This window comes from Myxocyprinus asiaticus, chromosome 7, assembly GCF_019703515.2.
Source record: "Myxocyprinus asiaticus isolate MX2 ecotype Aquarium Trade chromosome 7, UBuf_Myxa_2, whole genome shotgun sequence".
Classification (NCBI taxonomy): Eukaryota; Metazoa; Chordata; class Actinopteri; order Cypriniformes; family Catostomidae; genus Myxocyprinus; species Myxocyprinus asiaticus.
This window is the reverse complement of record NC_059350.1, coordinates 21,617,833-21,633,792: the sequence shown is the minus strand read 5'-3', so window position 1 is coordinate 21,633,792 and position 15,960 is coordinate 21,617,833. Positions and strand designations below refer to the sequence as shown.

The 15,960-nt window shown below is 37.8% G+C and overlaps 1 protein-coding gene across 2 annotated transcripts in view; it reads left to right on the top strand.

Moving 5' to 3' along the window:
• LOC127444014 (ephrin type-A receptor 6-like) overlaps nt 1-15,960 on the top strand; it is a 220,984-nt gene that overhangs the window by 128,122 nt on the left and 76,902 nt on the right. For both annotated transcript variants that reach the window (XM_051703148.1, XM_051703147.1), the window contains exon 4: nt 15,102-15,257. In XM_051703148.1, the coding sequence (XP_051559108.1) occupies nt 15,102-15,257 (156 nt within the window). The remainder of the gene's footprint in view (nt 1-15,101; nt 15,258-15,960) is intronic.

Below are 15,960 nucleotides of genomic sequence, written 5' to 3'. Positions count from 1 at the left end.
TCATTCCTTTTTATAAGTTCTCGGGATACAGAGTTATTTGGTCTAAATCTGAAGCTTTTGCTCTGACAGCATACTGCCCGATAATGGCTTTTCAGCCAGGCTTTTTCCAGTGGCCCAAACAGGGCATTAAATATTTAGGTATTTTATTTCTAATAAATTTGTGTGATTTAGTTAGAGTTAATTTTGACCCCTTAATAAAAAGGTTTTTGAGCGATGTGGACAGGTGGGCCTCATTATATTTATCGATGATTGGTCACTCCCTATAGATGTCCCCCTCTCTTATTTCAAGTAATTTGATAGCATAGCAAAGTCCTCCATTTGGAATGGGAAACGTCTCAGATTACTTTTCAGTAAGATGCATAGGCCGATTGATAAAGGTGGGCTAGGCCTACCCAAGATTTTGTTTTATTATTATGCGTTCGGTCTCAGACATCTGGCTCATTGGTTGCTTCCACCTGAGAGAGCCCCTCCCTGGTTTTGTATTGAACAGGAAGTTCTTGCCCCTATTTCACCATTGCAAAGCCTTTCTATCAAACTAATCGGAGAAGTTAAGTTACACCCCGTTATCTCGCATTTACACTCAGTATGGACAAAAGTGTCCAGAGTGTTTAATTCTGACATTTATTTAAATGTTGCCTTGAGCTTATGGCTTAACCCCAAATATGTATTAATAAGTCCTCTTTTTGCTGGTCAGAGTGGATTGTGATGGGGGTTACTACACTCGGTGACCTATATGAGAGTGTAGTGTTGAGATCCTTTGAAAATCTGGTTAAACATTTTGGGATTCTCAGATCTCAGTTTTTCAGATATTTACAGCTGCGACACCTGCTCTGTACTATTTTTGGTAGTAGCATACACCCAGATGCTCTGGGAGTGGTGATTACTGCTTTTGGAAAAGGTCATGAGGCATCAGTATATTACTCCCTGCTAATTCAGAGTCTGGGGGATGGAGCTTCAACCTCTCTCAAGAGATTATGGGGAAAGATTTAAACTTGGTATTGGAGGAGGGAGAGTGGGTTAGGATTCTAAAAAACAACAAGTCTGCATCTAGAGATGCAAGGGTGCGCCTTATGCAATTCAAGATTTTACATCAATTTTATTGGATTTTATTGGACCCCATCTAGATTGTATAGGCTTGGTCTTAAAGACACACCCACCTGCTAGTGATGCCAATCAGAGGATGGAGACATAACCCATGTCTTTTGGGGGTGTGTTAAGATCCATGTCTGTGCCAGTGTTTGGTCTCAGACGCGGAGGCAACTGGGATTCATCCTCCGCCACACGGGTTGAGGCGAATCACTACACCACCACGAGGACTTAAACGCGCACTGGGAATTGGGCATTCCAAATTGGGTGAAAAAGGGGAAAAAGAAGAAGGGTCATTTAGAAGGCTAGGAAAATTGCATTTGTTTATAGAGAAATGGGGTGGATACCTGACATTACTTGATGTGTAATTATATATATATATATATATATATATATATATATATATATATATATATATATATCTTTTTATTTTTATGTGTGTCTATAATCATGTGTATATGAATTTGTGATGACAGGGATGTTTGTTAGGGGAGGGGTGGTTATGGGGTTTAAATGTTTGAATTGTTTTTTTGATTTTTTTTTTTGCTCTTGTATATTTATTTTATAGGAATCAATAAAATGTTAATTACTCAAAAAAACATAATGGCTGTGCCCTAGTTATGTTAAAAAATAAGGTGGATATGTTTGTGTTTATGAGAGCACGCTTATGTTTGTATGCATATCCTGTATGTCTCTGTGACTCTCCCTATATTCCAATCTCTCCTTTTCTTCTTCTTTCTCCAATGGGATTCACATTGTAAACATTGCATCTCCCAAATTTAACCTCTTTTCTTTTATACCATAAATGTAATCTCATCTTGATTCTCTCCTCTTTCTCTATGGATTGAGCCCTGCAGGAACAAACATATAAAGCACTGAGTTCAGGGCCTGAAAAGACAGAGCTGGGACCATTCAGATGTTTCTGCACTTCAGGGAGTGTGATCTTTTGCTTCAGAAATGTTCAGGCTGATACAATATTTCTACAATCCGCTGCAAGGATGCCCACCTCTCCAAAAATGTATTGCGATGCAGAGTTCAATATACTGGGGAGTACATTTTCTGTTGAGAGAACAGCAACAAATATCACAGCAATGATAAAGTTCGGCCAAACAACTCCACATAGTGTTCTTTTTATGTAAATAAAAACAGATAAATTCAAATCCTGAAAATATTGCTTTTGTGTTATTATTCACAGACCCTAGAAAAGCTGACATTAAGGTGCAATATTGTTTCTGGACAAATTTCTGAGAGATAATAGAAAAAAAGATTCAGTGATGATCATCTAATTTTAATAATGCACATTCACATTCATGCTATTCTAATTTGTATTTTGCTAATTTTTACATGCCTAATGTTGATTTTAAACTTCTTAACAGCACACAGTTCACATGCCCAAAGCATATCATTCACAATTAGAAGCCTATTACACCCTGTGAGAAGGCCAAGATTTGATTGCGCCATAAATGATAATTGAATCCAAATCGATTGAATGCCAGTATGTGTGGAGGAGCTCGTTAAGCCTGTTGGATGTTCATTAAGCTTGTCAGATGGGTGAACTCTGTGCTGTAGTGTGTTTTCTGTGTGGGGTAGCACTCTTACAGCAAGACCAGAGGTTAGTAACTAAGATAATTAAGCTAATTGGTGGTGACTGCCAGGCAATGTAGACTACCTAGGGTTTCCATCAGGTCAGCGTTTTCCCTGCCATGCCTACTTACACGCACACTTAGATCGCTTATATTAACTTGACTTGCATTTATCCATCTTCTCAGACCCCTGAAGCTGTTTTAGATCTACCATATCACCGAAGAACTTCCTTGAACTGTCAAAAGCAAATGTCCAAGCACAGCAGCCTAAGGACCCTGCAGTTAAGCCTTAACTGATTGCTGCAGTCAAACACTTTGTCTCTCAGCTTCCGTCAGATGTGTTTCCTGTACGCCACTGGCTGAGGTCTTGCGCAGCGGGAAATAAATCACTTTGTTTGGTTTATTTGAATGTGCTCTGATGATCATCAATCAGGGGGAGGGGGAGTTTTTCCCTGTGTCACCTCCAGCCTTGGTGCTCCTCATTAAGAATTCATTAACTTTGTTTTGCTTCTCTTTAATTCCACCAAGCAAAAAAATGGACTTGTGGTCCAAAGAAAAAAAAAAAAAAAAGACTGATTGAGGGAGCAGGTGGGTGAAAGAAAAAAATGGTTGAGGGGGGAGAGTGGGTGAGAATATAAAGGGGGAGCCAGGGAAAATAGTGATGAAAGGAGGAGGGATGGAGGAAAATAGAAAATAATAGAATGAGAGTAAACAAAATAGAGATTAGTTGTGCCAGACTTTTTTTTTCTCCTGAACGTAAAGCACATTAGGCAAACGAAGCTTGCGTTTATACTATGCATAGCATTGTTTTTATCTAAGGGACTTAATGCAATAGCATCAGACAGTATGGCTATGGCGTTCTGTGTTCCCTTGCGCATGATTTGGAACTCGCTAATTCCTGACTCCCGTGCCAGACACAGAGACGCCTTCATGTCAATGGACCCCTGCGGCTTAATAAAACAGTTGTGTAACAATGGGAAAGCTATATACAAGAATGGCGACACTGAGAAGTAGTATACTTAAACTAACAACTTGGCAATTTCAAGCAATGTTTCGGCTGACGATACAAGCGTTTTACGGACAAAAAAAAAAACGTACGGTGTGGTGACCATGGTATAAGCAGAATAACTGACTCCATCCCGGTCAATTATTCCTAACTTAATTTAGACAGTCATAGATGCATTTAGGACCAAAGAGGTTTGGCTTGTGTGGCTGCAAATATAAACAGAAAAATAATACTAATGTCCTCGTTGTATTCTATCTTGGGTAGCAGTGTTTTTTATGTTTTTTTTATTTTATTTTCATGACCCTTTAAGCACCTTTGTTTTACTCAGCAACAGACAATTAGCAAGTTTCTGTTTGATTTTGTACTAATGTTTCATGAAAGCAGTGTTAATTAGGACATAATACATTTAAAATTAATGATTACATTTTCATCGAAATATGCATTGAGTAATCCAAAAATAATTGAAAAAATAATCATTAGATTACCTAACATTAGAATATAATTTATATTGTGTAATGTTTAATCAGTACCTTAAGTAATCTACCCAGCACAAAGTAAACACAGTAAGACTAAACGTAATCCTCATATATTAAATACAGGTGCATCTCAATAAATTAGAATGTCATGGAAAAGTTCATTTATTTCAGTAATTCAACTCAAATTGTGAAACTCGTGTATTAAATAAATTCAATGCACAAAGACTGAAGTAGTTTAAGTCTTTGGTTCTTTTAATTGTGATGATTTTGGCTCACATTTAACAAAAACCCACCAATTCACTATCTCACAAAATTAGAATATGGTGACATGCCAATCAGCTAATCAACTCAAAACACCTGCAAAGGTTTCCTGAGCCTTCAAAATGATCTCTCAGTTTGGTTCACTAGGCTACACAATCATGGGGAAGACTGCTGTTCTGACAGTTGTCCAGAAGACAATCATTGACACCCTTCACAAGGAGGGTGAGCCACAAACATTAATTGCCAAAGAAGCTGGCTGTTCACAGAGTGCTGTATCCAAGCATGTTAACAGAAAGCTGAGTGGAAGGAAAAAGTGTGGAAGAAAAAGATGCACAACCAACCGAGAGAACCGCAGCCTTATGAGGATTGTCAAGCAAAATCGATTCAAGAATTTGGGTGAACTTCACAAGGAATGGACTGAGGCTGGGGTCAAGGCATCAAGAGCCACCACACACAGACGTGTCAAGGAATTTGGCTACAGTTGTCGTATTCCTCTTGTTAAGCCACTCCTGAACCACAGACAACGTCAGAGGCGTCTTACCTGGGCTAAGGAGAAGAACTGGACTGTTGCCCAGTGGTGCAAAGTCCTCTTTTCAGATGAGAGCAAGTTTTGTATTTCATTTGGAAACCAAGGTCCTAGAGTCTGAAGGAAGGGTGGAGAAGTTCATAGCCCAAGTTGCTTGAAGTCCAGTGTTAAGTTTCCAGTCTGTGATGATTTGGGGTGCAATGTCATCTGCTGGTGTTGGTCCATTGTGTTTTTTGAAAACCAAAGTCACTGCACCCGTTTACCAAGAAATTTTGGAGCACTTCATGCTTCCTTCTGCTGACCAGCTTTTTAAAGATGCTGATTTCATTTTCCAGCAGGATTTGGCACCTGCCCACACTGCCAAAAGCACCAAAAGTTGGTTAAATGACCATGGTGTTGGTGTGCTTGACTGGCCAGCAAACTCACCAGACCTGAACCCCATAGAGAATCTATGGGGTATTGTCAAGAGGAAAATGAGAAACAAGAGACCAAAAAATGCAGATGAGCTGAAGGCCACTGTCAAAGAAACCTGGGCTTCCATACCACCTCGGCAGTGCCACAAACTGATCACCTCCATGCCACGCCAAATTGAGGCAGTAATTAAAGCAAAAGGAGCCCCTACCAAGTATTGAGTACATATACAGTAAATGAACATACTTTCCAGAAGGCCAACAATTCACTAAAAATGTTTTTTTTATTGGTCTTATGATGTATTCTAATTTTTTGAGATAGTGAATTGGTGGGTTTTTGTTAAATGTGAGCCAAAATCATCACAATTAAAAGAACCAAAGACTTAAACTACTTCAGTCTGTGTGCATTGAATTTATTCAATACACGAGTTTCACAATTTGAGTTGAATTACTGAAATAAATGAACTTTTCCACGACATTCTAATTTATTGAGATGCACCTGTATATTACCCTTGGTTGGTTAAAACAGACTGAATAAAATATTATATATATATATATGATAATATCTAGGTTTTTAGACTTATTGACATTATGCAAAAACTTCTGACACTGTTGTCAATTAACACTGTTTTAATTGACTTTTTGTACTTGAAAGAATGATTGCTCTGTGCCGCCAACCTCTATTGCATAGTGATTTTTGCATTTCCTTGCTACAGCGGTTGATCAGTTTACTTCCGGTCACCATAGCCAGGATGGTCTGCAGCAGTTGATTATGTCCCATTTAGTTCATTGAGGATGATGTTACTGAAGGTTCTCAACATTCGGGCGGACAACACATCAGCAAGCTGTTATTGATAGCTTGATCTCATGAAAATTATGTGACTGTGCAATATTTTTGCAAAATGATATTACATGGTTTATTACACATATCGTGGCAGTTTTTTAAGGTTAATGCTCTGTCGAGTTTTAATGAAAAACAAAACCTACCTTCTTACCCAAAACCGTAAACCTAATCCCAACTGACAGTGTCATAAAAGCAAATGTGAGATGAAAAACTAAACTGAAGCAACCACATTATTTTATGGTGCTTCTTTTACTGTTTTGTTTCACATGTCAACTTACGTGTTCTTCTGGACTTGTATCGTGGTCCTTCGCGTTGCAAGTACAGCATTCTATCAGCTGACTACTGTGCAACTTGACGACATATTTGGTTATGTAATGCAAACATGAAAATTTATCGCCTTACAAGTCGTGCTGTAGTAAAAGTGTTTTGAAGTCATAAGATAGCATTGTAAAAGGAACAGAGCATAAAGTAAGTGTTAGACCCCTCGTTAGACGATCAGTCAACTAATCAGCATCTGTCCAAGGCATCCAAGTTTTAGTGACTTAATGATTTGGTTATTTTAGTTTTAAGATGTGCTTTTTTTTTTTGTCCAAAGCCCATATTGGAACACTATGAGTACACAGTAACAGGCATAGCCCCACTGGAGCAACCTAGGGTCAAGTACAATATCTTGCTCATGGTACAATGGTAATAGAGCTAAAATGTTATATAAACAGTTCCAGGGTCACCATTTCTTGGAAATGAAACTGCAACCTTTGCATTAGCAGCCCAGACTATTATAAAGCAATACCCCTTATTTCCCTAGCAACAGTTAAATGCACATCAGAATAGCACAGATTAATTAAAGGGAGGATGCCTCCTCTGTTTAATGAGGGCCTGTTGTTCTGCACAAGGCTGAATATCCACAAGCTCCACTCCAAGCGACATATTGTGCAGAGGTAGAAAACCGCATTCATAACTTTTAAATACCAGCTGGAGAAAAATTTATTAAATCCATTAGAAATGAATCATTCATCCCAAAACTCGATGGTTATAATTATTTTTCTAAACTTGCTTCAGGGCAGTGAATTGGAGGAACGCAAAGCACCCTGAACACATTTAGCTCTCTGTTACAAATTTCAGTATAGACTGCCCTTCCAAATTGAACAATGATGGTTAATACTCCCTGTTTTGTAAAAATGCCATGTGTGGAATCATTAAGTAGATTCCAGCAATCTGTCACTCTACCTTTTGTTTGCTAACTGCTAAATGACATATACAACTAGCATTCAGGAAAACCATTCAGCAGGATTTGTATATAAATGCTGAGGGCGAAAAATACCACAAATTAGTTAAATCAGCAGGATCCTGGATTGCCCAAAATTTCTTTCTTCAGTTTTTTTGCCTATCAAAGCTCCCTGACTTGTTTTCCCTTGCACGCCAAAGCTATTATTTCCAGCTTTTTAGCGTATTAAGTAATTGTGCTATCACGGGTCTATTTCCTCCTCTGGGGACTGACATACTGCTGAAGGCAATCTCCATTGCCTATTTCCATACTCAGATAGACTGTCAACAGAGAGTAGTGAGATACAGAGAGGGGGGAGTGGATGGAGGGACAAAGAGAGAGAATGAAGGAGAGAGATAAAGAGGCCAAGAGAAGGAAAGAGAGAAGAGAGATGATGAGGCCTGGACTGCATTGCACTGTCGGGTCACTAGCTCGGAGTTCATTCATTAAAGGCGAATGAGAATTTTAAACCGCATATGAAATCATAATTGCATTTTCTCCCATGTTAACAATGAAATTGTTTACCTGGGAGACTCTACATCTCTTTCTCTGCCTCTCAGTTTTCTAAATTTTTTCTCTTAGTTGCTATCTCCTCTGCAGGCTTCATAGCCTTATACTTACACCTCATACACATAAACATACTAGCACTGAAAAAATGCCCCAAAACTGTCATTGAGAGAGAGGAGGGGGGGAAGAGAGACAGAGAGAAGTGGAGAAAAAGAATATCTAGAGCTATATTTTCCACACAGACATTCTCTTGTCCTCATGTCATAGAGGTCTTGTCCTTGGGGGCAAGCAAAGTGCTGTTGAGATGGGATGATTGCTGGGGAGAGTGAAAGAGAAAGAGTGTGGTAGAGAGAGAGAGACATACTGCCTATGCTGTCTGTCAGTGTAACAATTCAAGCACTTTTATAATAATAAAATCCTATACTTTCTTCAGAATGGATCACCTATGTTTTTTTTGTTTTGTTTGTTTTGTTTTGTTTTTTTGTCATTATTATGCACTACCATGACCATTAAACCAAAACTGAACTTAAGGTGACGTAATTCAACTTTCTGGAGGTCTGTTGCAGAAGCTGGGAGCATTTTCTTGAAAAGTTTAAAGCACTGTTGCAGGGAATTGGATCGATTTTCTAAATTACTGTCTCCTGTCTCATCTGCCTGCTGTTCTAACCCCCTGCTCAGACATTATGTCAGCTGATACTCAATAATTGTCTGTCTGAGCGGAAAAAGTATATATTCATATTGACATAGCCATTACGAAGTCCATTAACTAGCTCTGAGTGTTGTATTTAATTAGCTTTTTAGAAGGTATAGGCATGAATGGTGGCCATTGTTGGGTCTAGCAGCTGCGTTGAGGTGAAAGTAGCAGAAACAACTCTTTTAGCATTTGACATGCTGCAAGCTCTATGTAAAGGTAGCCTCACATAAAAACAAAGAAAATCATTAAAAAAACAAAGCCAAATGAAGCAGAATAGAACTGGAAACATAGCTTAATTAAAGGTGAATGTAGTATTGTTTTTATGTTTTTTTTTTTTTTTTTTTTTTTTTTTTTTTTTTTTGCTTTTATTTTCCCACCACACTCATACCAATGTTTATTTATTTTATTTTTTTCCTGGGTGCAATTGCAAGCCTTTCAAAGAGCCATATTGGGAGTCATTTTACAATGTGAGCAAATTAAAATTGAACTAATTTCCTAGATCTAAACAACCACTTTGTTATCACACCTGTCTCCAGCACTGCCTCATCCTGCTTTGCATCCTTTGATATTGAGAGCTGAACCGTTCTGCAGCATGGCTGCCTGTGAATCCTCTGGGGAAAGGTAAATGCTGCAGAATCGTACCGTTCTTGATATCACTGGTCTTCAGTTCACGGAGGCAGATCCACTTCTTCTTCTGTTGGCATAATTAGAGCAGATATAGGCTTCCTAATAGCACAAATACTTATGGTTGAAGTTAGTAATCATAATAGCAGTAATACTAGTAACAAAAGGCTACTAGTGGTAATATCAGAAGCAAAAGCACTAATAAAAAAAAGATATAATAGCAGCAACAGTTATATACATTTATAGTATGTGTATGGATTTTGTAAATGGACAGTGAATGCTTATTAATGAAATAAACAATATTTAAAGTCAACACGAATAAAAATAACTGCATGTTCCTGTTTTCTCCATGGTTAATCGGTGCATGTTATTCCACGTGAAAAATATTTATCTTTGTAATCTTTTATCAAAATGTAGTCACTTGCTTCATCTCTGAAATAACTTTCCCTTTGATGTCAACAAGGGGTTAGACACTGTAACTATGTCATTACAGGAGCAAAAAGCATCTTTCTCTATCTTTCTCTATTTTACCATTTATATTTATTTATTTATTTTTATTAGGTTATTTAATTAATAGCAGCAATACTGACAATACTAGTGGTAAAATCAGAAGTAATAGCACTTAGAAAAGAATTATTAACAGTAAAAGTGGTAGTTAAATATATGAGTTTTTTATACTATCTGGTAGTCTTATCCCCTATTGTTGTAGGATATGTATCAACATTATGGAGACAGTACAAATATTTGTTAAATCCTGTGTATAGATTTTATAAATGGACTGTGTATGCTCATTAATATAGTAAAACAACATTTTAAGTCAACATGAAATCAAAATGAATTTATATTTTTACTTTCTCAATGCATGTTCCTGTTCTTATTGTATAATCGGTGCATGTATTTCCAAATAAAATATTTTTTTGTCTTTGTCATTTTTTTTATCAAAATGTGAGGCAGATGTCACCAAGGAGTCAGACTACTTGACTATTATGGGGCAAAAGAATCAGTAGAGGAATAGTGGGGTAAGATGGGCCTGTGGGTAAGTTGACCCCACCCTGTGTATCTAGGAAACTGTACGTATTTTTTGTGACCTTGTAACCAGGAAGTATACATGATTTCTGTCTGGCTGTGAAGAGGAGAAGGACATGGAAAAAATAAAAGAGGACCTAAAGGAGTGTTTTTTTTTTGTTGTTGTTGTTTTTGTTTTTTTTTTTCGCCAAAGATTTTTAGTCTAGCTATAAGTTTGTATCAAAAAAATTGGCTCCAATATCTCTTCTGTTTATAATGTTTGAAGTTAAAAGAAGACGCGTTTTTGTGTGTGTGTGTGTGTGCGAAGACTTATATTTACTGCAGGATATGCTGTCATTGATCAGAATTGGTCCATCATTTACATGCAATAACAATCCTCAGTATTACAGGAAACAAGAGTAAAGTAGGAGATTATAATTAATAAATAAATTGATTATAGATAAGAAAATATAGATTAAATTTTTTTTTTTTTTTTTTTTTTTTGTGGAATTATATTCAGTGTTTCGTTGTAAAAATTCAATTGGTCAGCTTACCCCCAGATCGCTCATCTTACCCACAAACCAGGAGCAACATTCCGCTAACCTGGGGCAAGTTAACCCAATGGATCACATTTTTTAAAAAGGCCAGTTGTTTGTGACTTTCTGTCACAGACTCATTTTTATAATATCAAGTAATAGCAGACACCTTGAAATAAAGTTAGCTCAATTTATTTTACCTCTGTCGAGCTTTTCCTTGTATAGGAGACAACATATGTAAAAATTGGCTCATCTTACCCCACTTTCCCCTAAATGTTTTGTCACTGACTAATTTTTTGGAGGGCTCTTAAAAGTGTTTATATGTTTGTTTGTTCTGTGTTTTTCAGTCTGCTGCCTTTTTTGTCACAACTCATGCACTGGCAGGAAAGTCGCTAGTGATGGGCTTAGGACTGGGTGCGTTCTTGTGGTGCCATCAGAGAATCAGTGTTGTCAGCATGTTATGACCTCATTCCTGTGGCTCTAGGGTGATTAGTCACATGACATTTACAATTCAGATGACTGACTTAAAAAAATGGTTGCGCTGATGTGAATGGGAATGCAAACGGATAGCTCTCTTCAGGTATTATAGACCTCCTAATGCGCACAGTATGCATAACGCAAATTTCATCAACAGCACAGTCTGCGCCAGATTTTCTCGACACGTTGACTGCCACTGACTTTACAAAAGAGTATCACAAATCAGTCATAGTGGGCATGCGTCGAACGTGTTCGTATTCACTCACGGTCAAAAGAGTATACTTTGAAAGGCAGCACGGTCGACCGGGCGCAATGCGATCCGGAATACAGCTTACTTTATTCTGATAAATCATGCTCCCTTTTCACAATTAAAAAAATTCTCGATAGATAAAATCAAGAAATACAACATATTTTCGAAGTAGATTGGGTTGTGAACAGCATTTCACACTAACTTTAATGTGTAAATCATAAAAGAAAACTGAATTATTCTCTTTACAGAAGTTCTCAGCCCTTGAATGGCGGCCAATTTATTTGACTGCTTGTCATATTTGTGCTTCAATAATATATGCTCTACATTTCCATAAAACAAAAGTCGACTTTGTTTACAGCAGATCTAAATAAAATGAGAGCCTACATTAATAATTTACATTGAAGTTGATTTCCCTGCTAGGAATGCTGCCTAATGTCTATACTGACTCTAAAAGATGCTAGCTAAGGTCCTGCACACAGAAGTTATTTATATGCATTACAATATGGACAAAAGGCTGCTGGAGAAGTTCTGAGGCTCTCTGGGAACAGCCCTGTTACTGGAGAAGATGTCTGGATTCAGATCAATGTCTGTAATGTTGTGGCTGTAGAGAATTACCAACCTCGCAAGGAGCAGATTTAAATAAGAGTAAAACTAATGTGTGTGTGTGTGTGTGTGTGAGAGAGAGAGAGAGAGAGAGAGAGAGAGAGAGAGAGAGACTGCGAGAGATACTACAGAGATGAGATCTGATATATATGATGTGTGTAAGTGTAAGTGTGTGTGTGTGTGTGTGTGTGTGTGTGTGTGTGTGTGTGCTTGTGTGTAAACCACTTAACTCAGTCTCGTCTGGCTGCTCTCCAGGGCCTTGGCAAGTTTTTCAGTGTGGAGTTGAAGCCCAAGACAGGGAGAATTTAAGAGCTACTATGGTTTGGAGCATAGAGAAGATCAAATGAGCTAGGCTGCACACTGGAGAGTGAGAATGAAAATGGGGTAGAGACAGAAAGTAAAGCTTTTAATGTATCTCTTAAGCTGTCAGTTCCACTGGGGAAGAAAGGGACTGTAAAAGATTGAAAACACCTCACACCTTATCGCCTTATCTTATTTGTCCATATTCATAATATGGATAAGCAAAAATACATATTTTCATATTCAGCTAGTCAGTGGGCTGTGTGAATGACTAATGGACTAATTGGATTAAAATGTAATTGTGTAATTTCCGTGGCACTAACATCACCAAATGGAACTAAAAAATAAATGTTTTTTTTTTTTTTTTTTCAAACAGGTTCACAATTACTTCCTCCGTCTGCTGGTAATCAACAAACAGATAGTCCCACCCCAAACTCATGGAATTGGTTGGGTCAGTGTTGCTGTGTTGGGCATCAGGATGCTCAAACAAACAAATCAATGTTTTTAGAACATCACAGACATTGTGTTTACAGTTTTCGAGGAAATCAACTGGGATAGGAGGAAGTATTTTTTAAAAGTTACAAACTTCAGCTTCATGAAAGCCCACCAGATGTCCACCAGACATTGCTAGGGGGTGTTCACACAAGACACGTTCTAGTGTTCAAAAACAGCTAGACAGAGTGCAACAGAATGGAAAAGAATACAGAATAGATATACAGATATGAGACACATTTCTAAAAGTTTAACTATTATTAACTTGACACAATTAAAAACGCAAAACTCATGGTGCACACCAAAAGAACAAAACAAAGCATCTAAAGGCCTGTTCACACCAAATCCGTGATGAATTTGTGAGACGAACTTCCAATGGAAGGTCTATTCACACCAAGTTTGTAAAAAGTGAAACAAAAAACTATTTCACCCCTGTGCAGTAGGCAGCGCTGTTGCTGTTCTACAAACATATTTCTACTAGTTTCCAGCATTCAGCTGTCAAAGCTAGAGATATATATTGAACACTATTAAAGCATATTCACCTAATTTGGCATAACTGTTTCATTATGTTCTTTCCATGGTGTTGATGCATTTGAGGAGTATATAATCAGTTTCTTTCTTTTTTTTTTTGACATAGCCAAATGTCAAATGTTTTGACATTTTTTCATCTCATAGATCTTTTTATAATGCCTGGATAATATAACACAAGGTACAGTGATATAAATACATGTGGAATAATGTAGAGTACATTAAGAATAACATGTATAGTATAAAATATGATGCATAATCCACCCATCTTCTATAGCCACTTGTCCTATGCAGGGTCACAGGAGCCTATACCAGCTGTCTCAGGCCAAAGGCAGGGAAACACCCTGGACAGGTGGCCAGTCCATCACAGTCCATACACATTCACACTCTCACCTACAGGCAGTTTAGGGTCTCCAATTAACTTAACAGGCACATCTTTTTGGACTATGGGGGAAACCAGAGCACCTGGAGGAAACCCACACAGGGAGAACATGCAAACTTCACACAGAAAGGCTAAGTTGATCCGGGACTCGAACCCGGGACTTTCTTGCTGTGACAGTGCTACCCACTGAGCCACCATGCCACCCATGATGCATAATAATATAAAAGAAAACACTGGCTTATTATTGCAATACCTTTTATATTATCCTTGCATTAAAAATAGGAGTGTGGTTCTGCAATTCATTTGTCTACAGTAAAATATTGCATGCAAATCTCTTTTTATGGGATATTTTTTGTTTTGAGTTTAGTCAAAACAAACTAGAGAGCCTCACTGCTGTTTATAATGCCAGTAAAATGTTTGCAGTGGAAGTGTTAATGGACTGCAACTATTTATTTTTAAGTATATAATTCTTGAGGGTTTATATCAGCAGCACGTCCATGCCGGTGTTTGCCAGCCATCAACGTGCTGGATGGAGCAGCTGCAGGGACTCTGAAATAGCAATCCATTGTTCCCATTCAAAAGCTTGTTCGGAACGGACAGAAAATTAACGGATTTGGTGTGAACGGGCCCTAAGACATCTGTCTACTTTTATGCATAGACCATCCATTTTAAAATGGTGCAGACCTTTAACTTTCTAAATAACAATCAGATATTCATCAGTATATAGACTAAACATCAATAACTTTTCATTGCAGAAAACTGTCATAGTCCTGACTAAAAAGAGACACACAGATTGTGCATACATTGCTCACAGTAGGTGATTTGAAGTCTGACAGTAATTGTCTTGAAATTTATTGTTGAATGTGGTGGATTTATCACAAAAGTGTTGATTTGATGGCTGTAGTAATGGTGCTTTAAAGGGGATACATTTAGAGATGCACTTTGAGAGTATAACAGCACGCTAAGTTACATCATGCTAAAACCCTCTCCGATCATTTGTGTTTTTGTAAATTCATCCCCATCACTGCTAAAAAGTATTATTATTATTATAATTATTAAAGCTAAGACAAAAATTTGAGAAAACTCGATAGTCAACCTCACTAATCAAATTGTCAGTTGGTGGCCGACTCATTGAATTATCAACCATCCTGATCCATTGCTAATTCATAAATTGTCATTAGCGGATTGTAATTTCACTAACTCCAGGAAGTCACAGCTTTAAACATTCTCCTTTGTTTTCTCCACAGCCTGCAGATCCGGGTTCTATAAAGCCTTTGCAGGAAACATCAAATGTTCAAAGTGTCCACCTCACAGTTCCAGCCACACTGAGGGTTCGGCACTGTGTCACTGCGAGAAAGGCTACTACAGAGCCAGCAAGGATCCTACTACCATGGCTTGCACACGTTAGTCAGCCTCTCCTTTATTTATTCACACTTTTGCTAAACTCTCATTTATACTCAGGGCTTAACGATACAGGTGACCTGATGCTAGTGTGAATGTTTCAGTCCAGTAACAGACGTAGCTGTCATTTGCCCCATAGGGCCAAAGCTGCGTTTTCACTACATCTTACATTCCTTGATCATGTACATTCTGTTTTTTATGTCTTGCACGGTTAAACATTTGGTCTTGTGTGATTTATTAGGTCCCAAGCACTGAAAGTGGGCAAAGTTGCAGGGGATTTTGGATTTTCTGAAAATCACAGGCTCTGAACTTTTAAATACTCCTCCTAGTGAATTCATGTGACTGGCACCAAATTTGTGCAACTTCATGCCAAGACATTGTAGATGCTAAATTGCTACTAGATGTTTTGTATTTTGAATGGTGTCGCCATGGCGAAGCAATTAATTTATGGCGGTAAATGGTGTGCATTGTGTGATTTTGATTAAAATTCAGCTGTATGTTTGGTAATGGGGACTGATCATATTGATATGGCTATTATGGTTTGCGGTCATAGCACCACCAACTGGCAGCAGGAAGTATGGCACTTTTAACAGACTTTGAAATTGCCCTCTTGTTTTTAAATGAATTGCTTCAAAATTCTTTAGAATGATGTCAAGACACTGCTGATGTAAAATTGTAAAGAAATATTTGATATCTTAAATACTG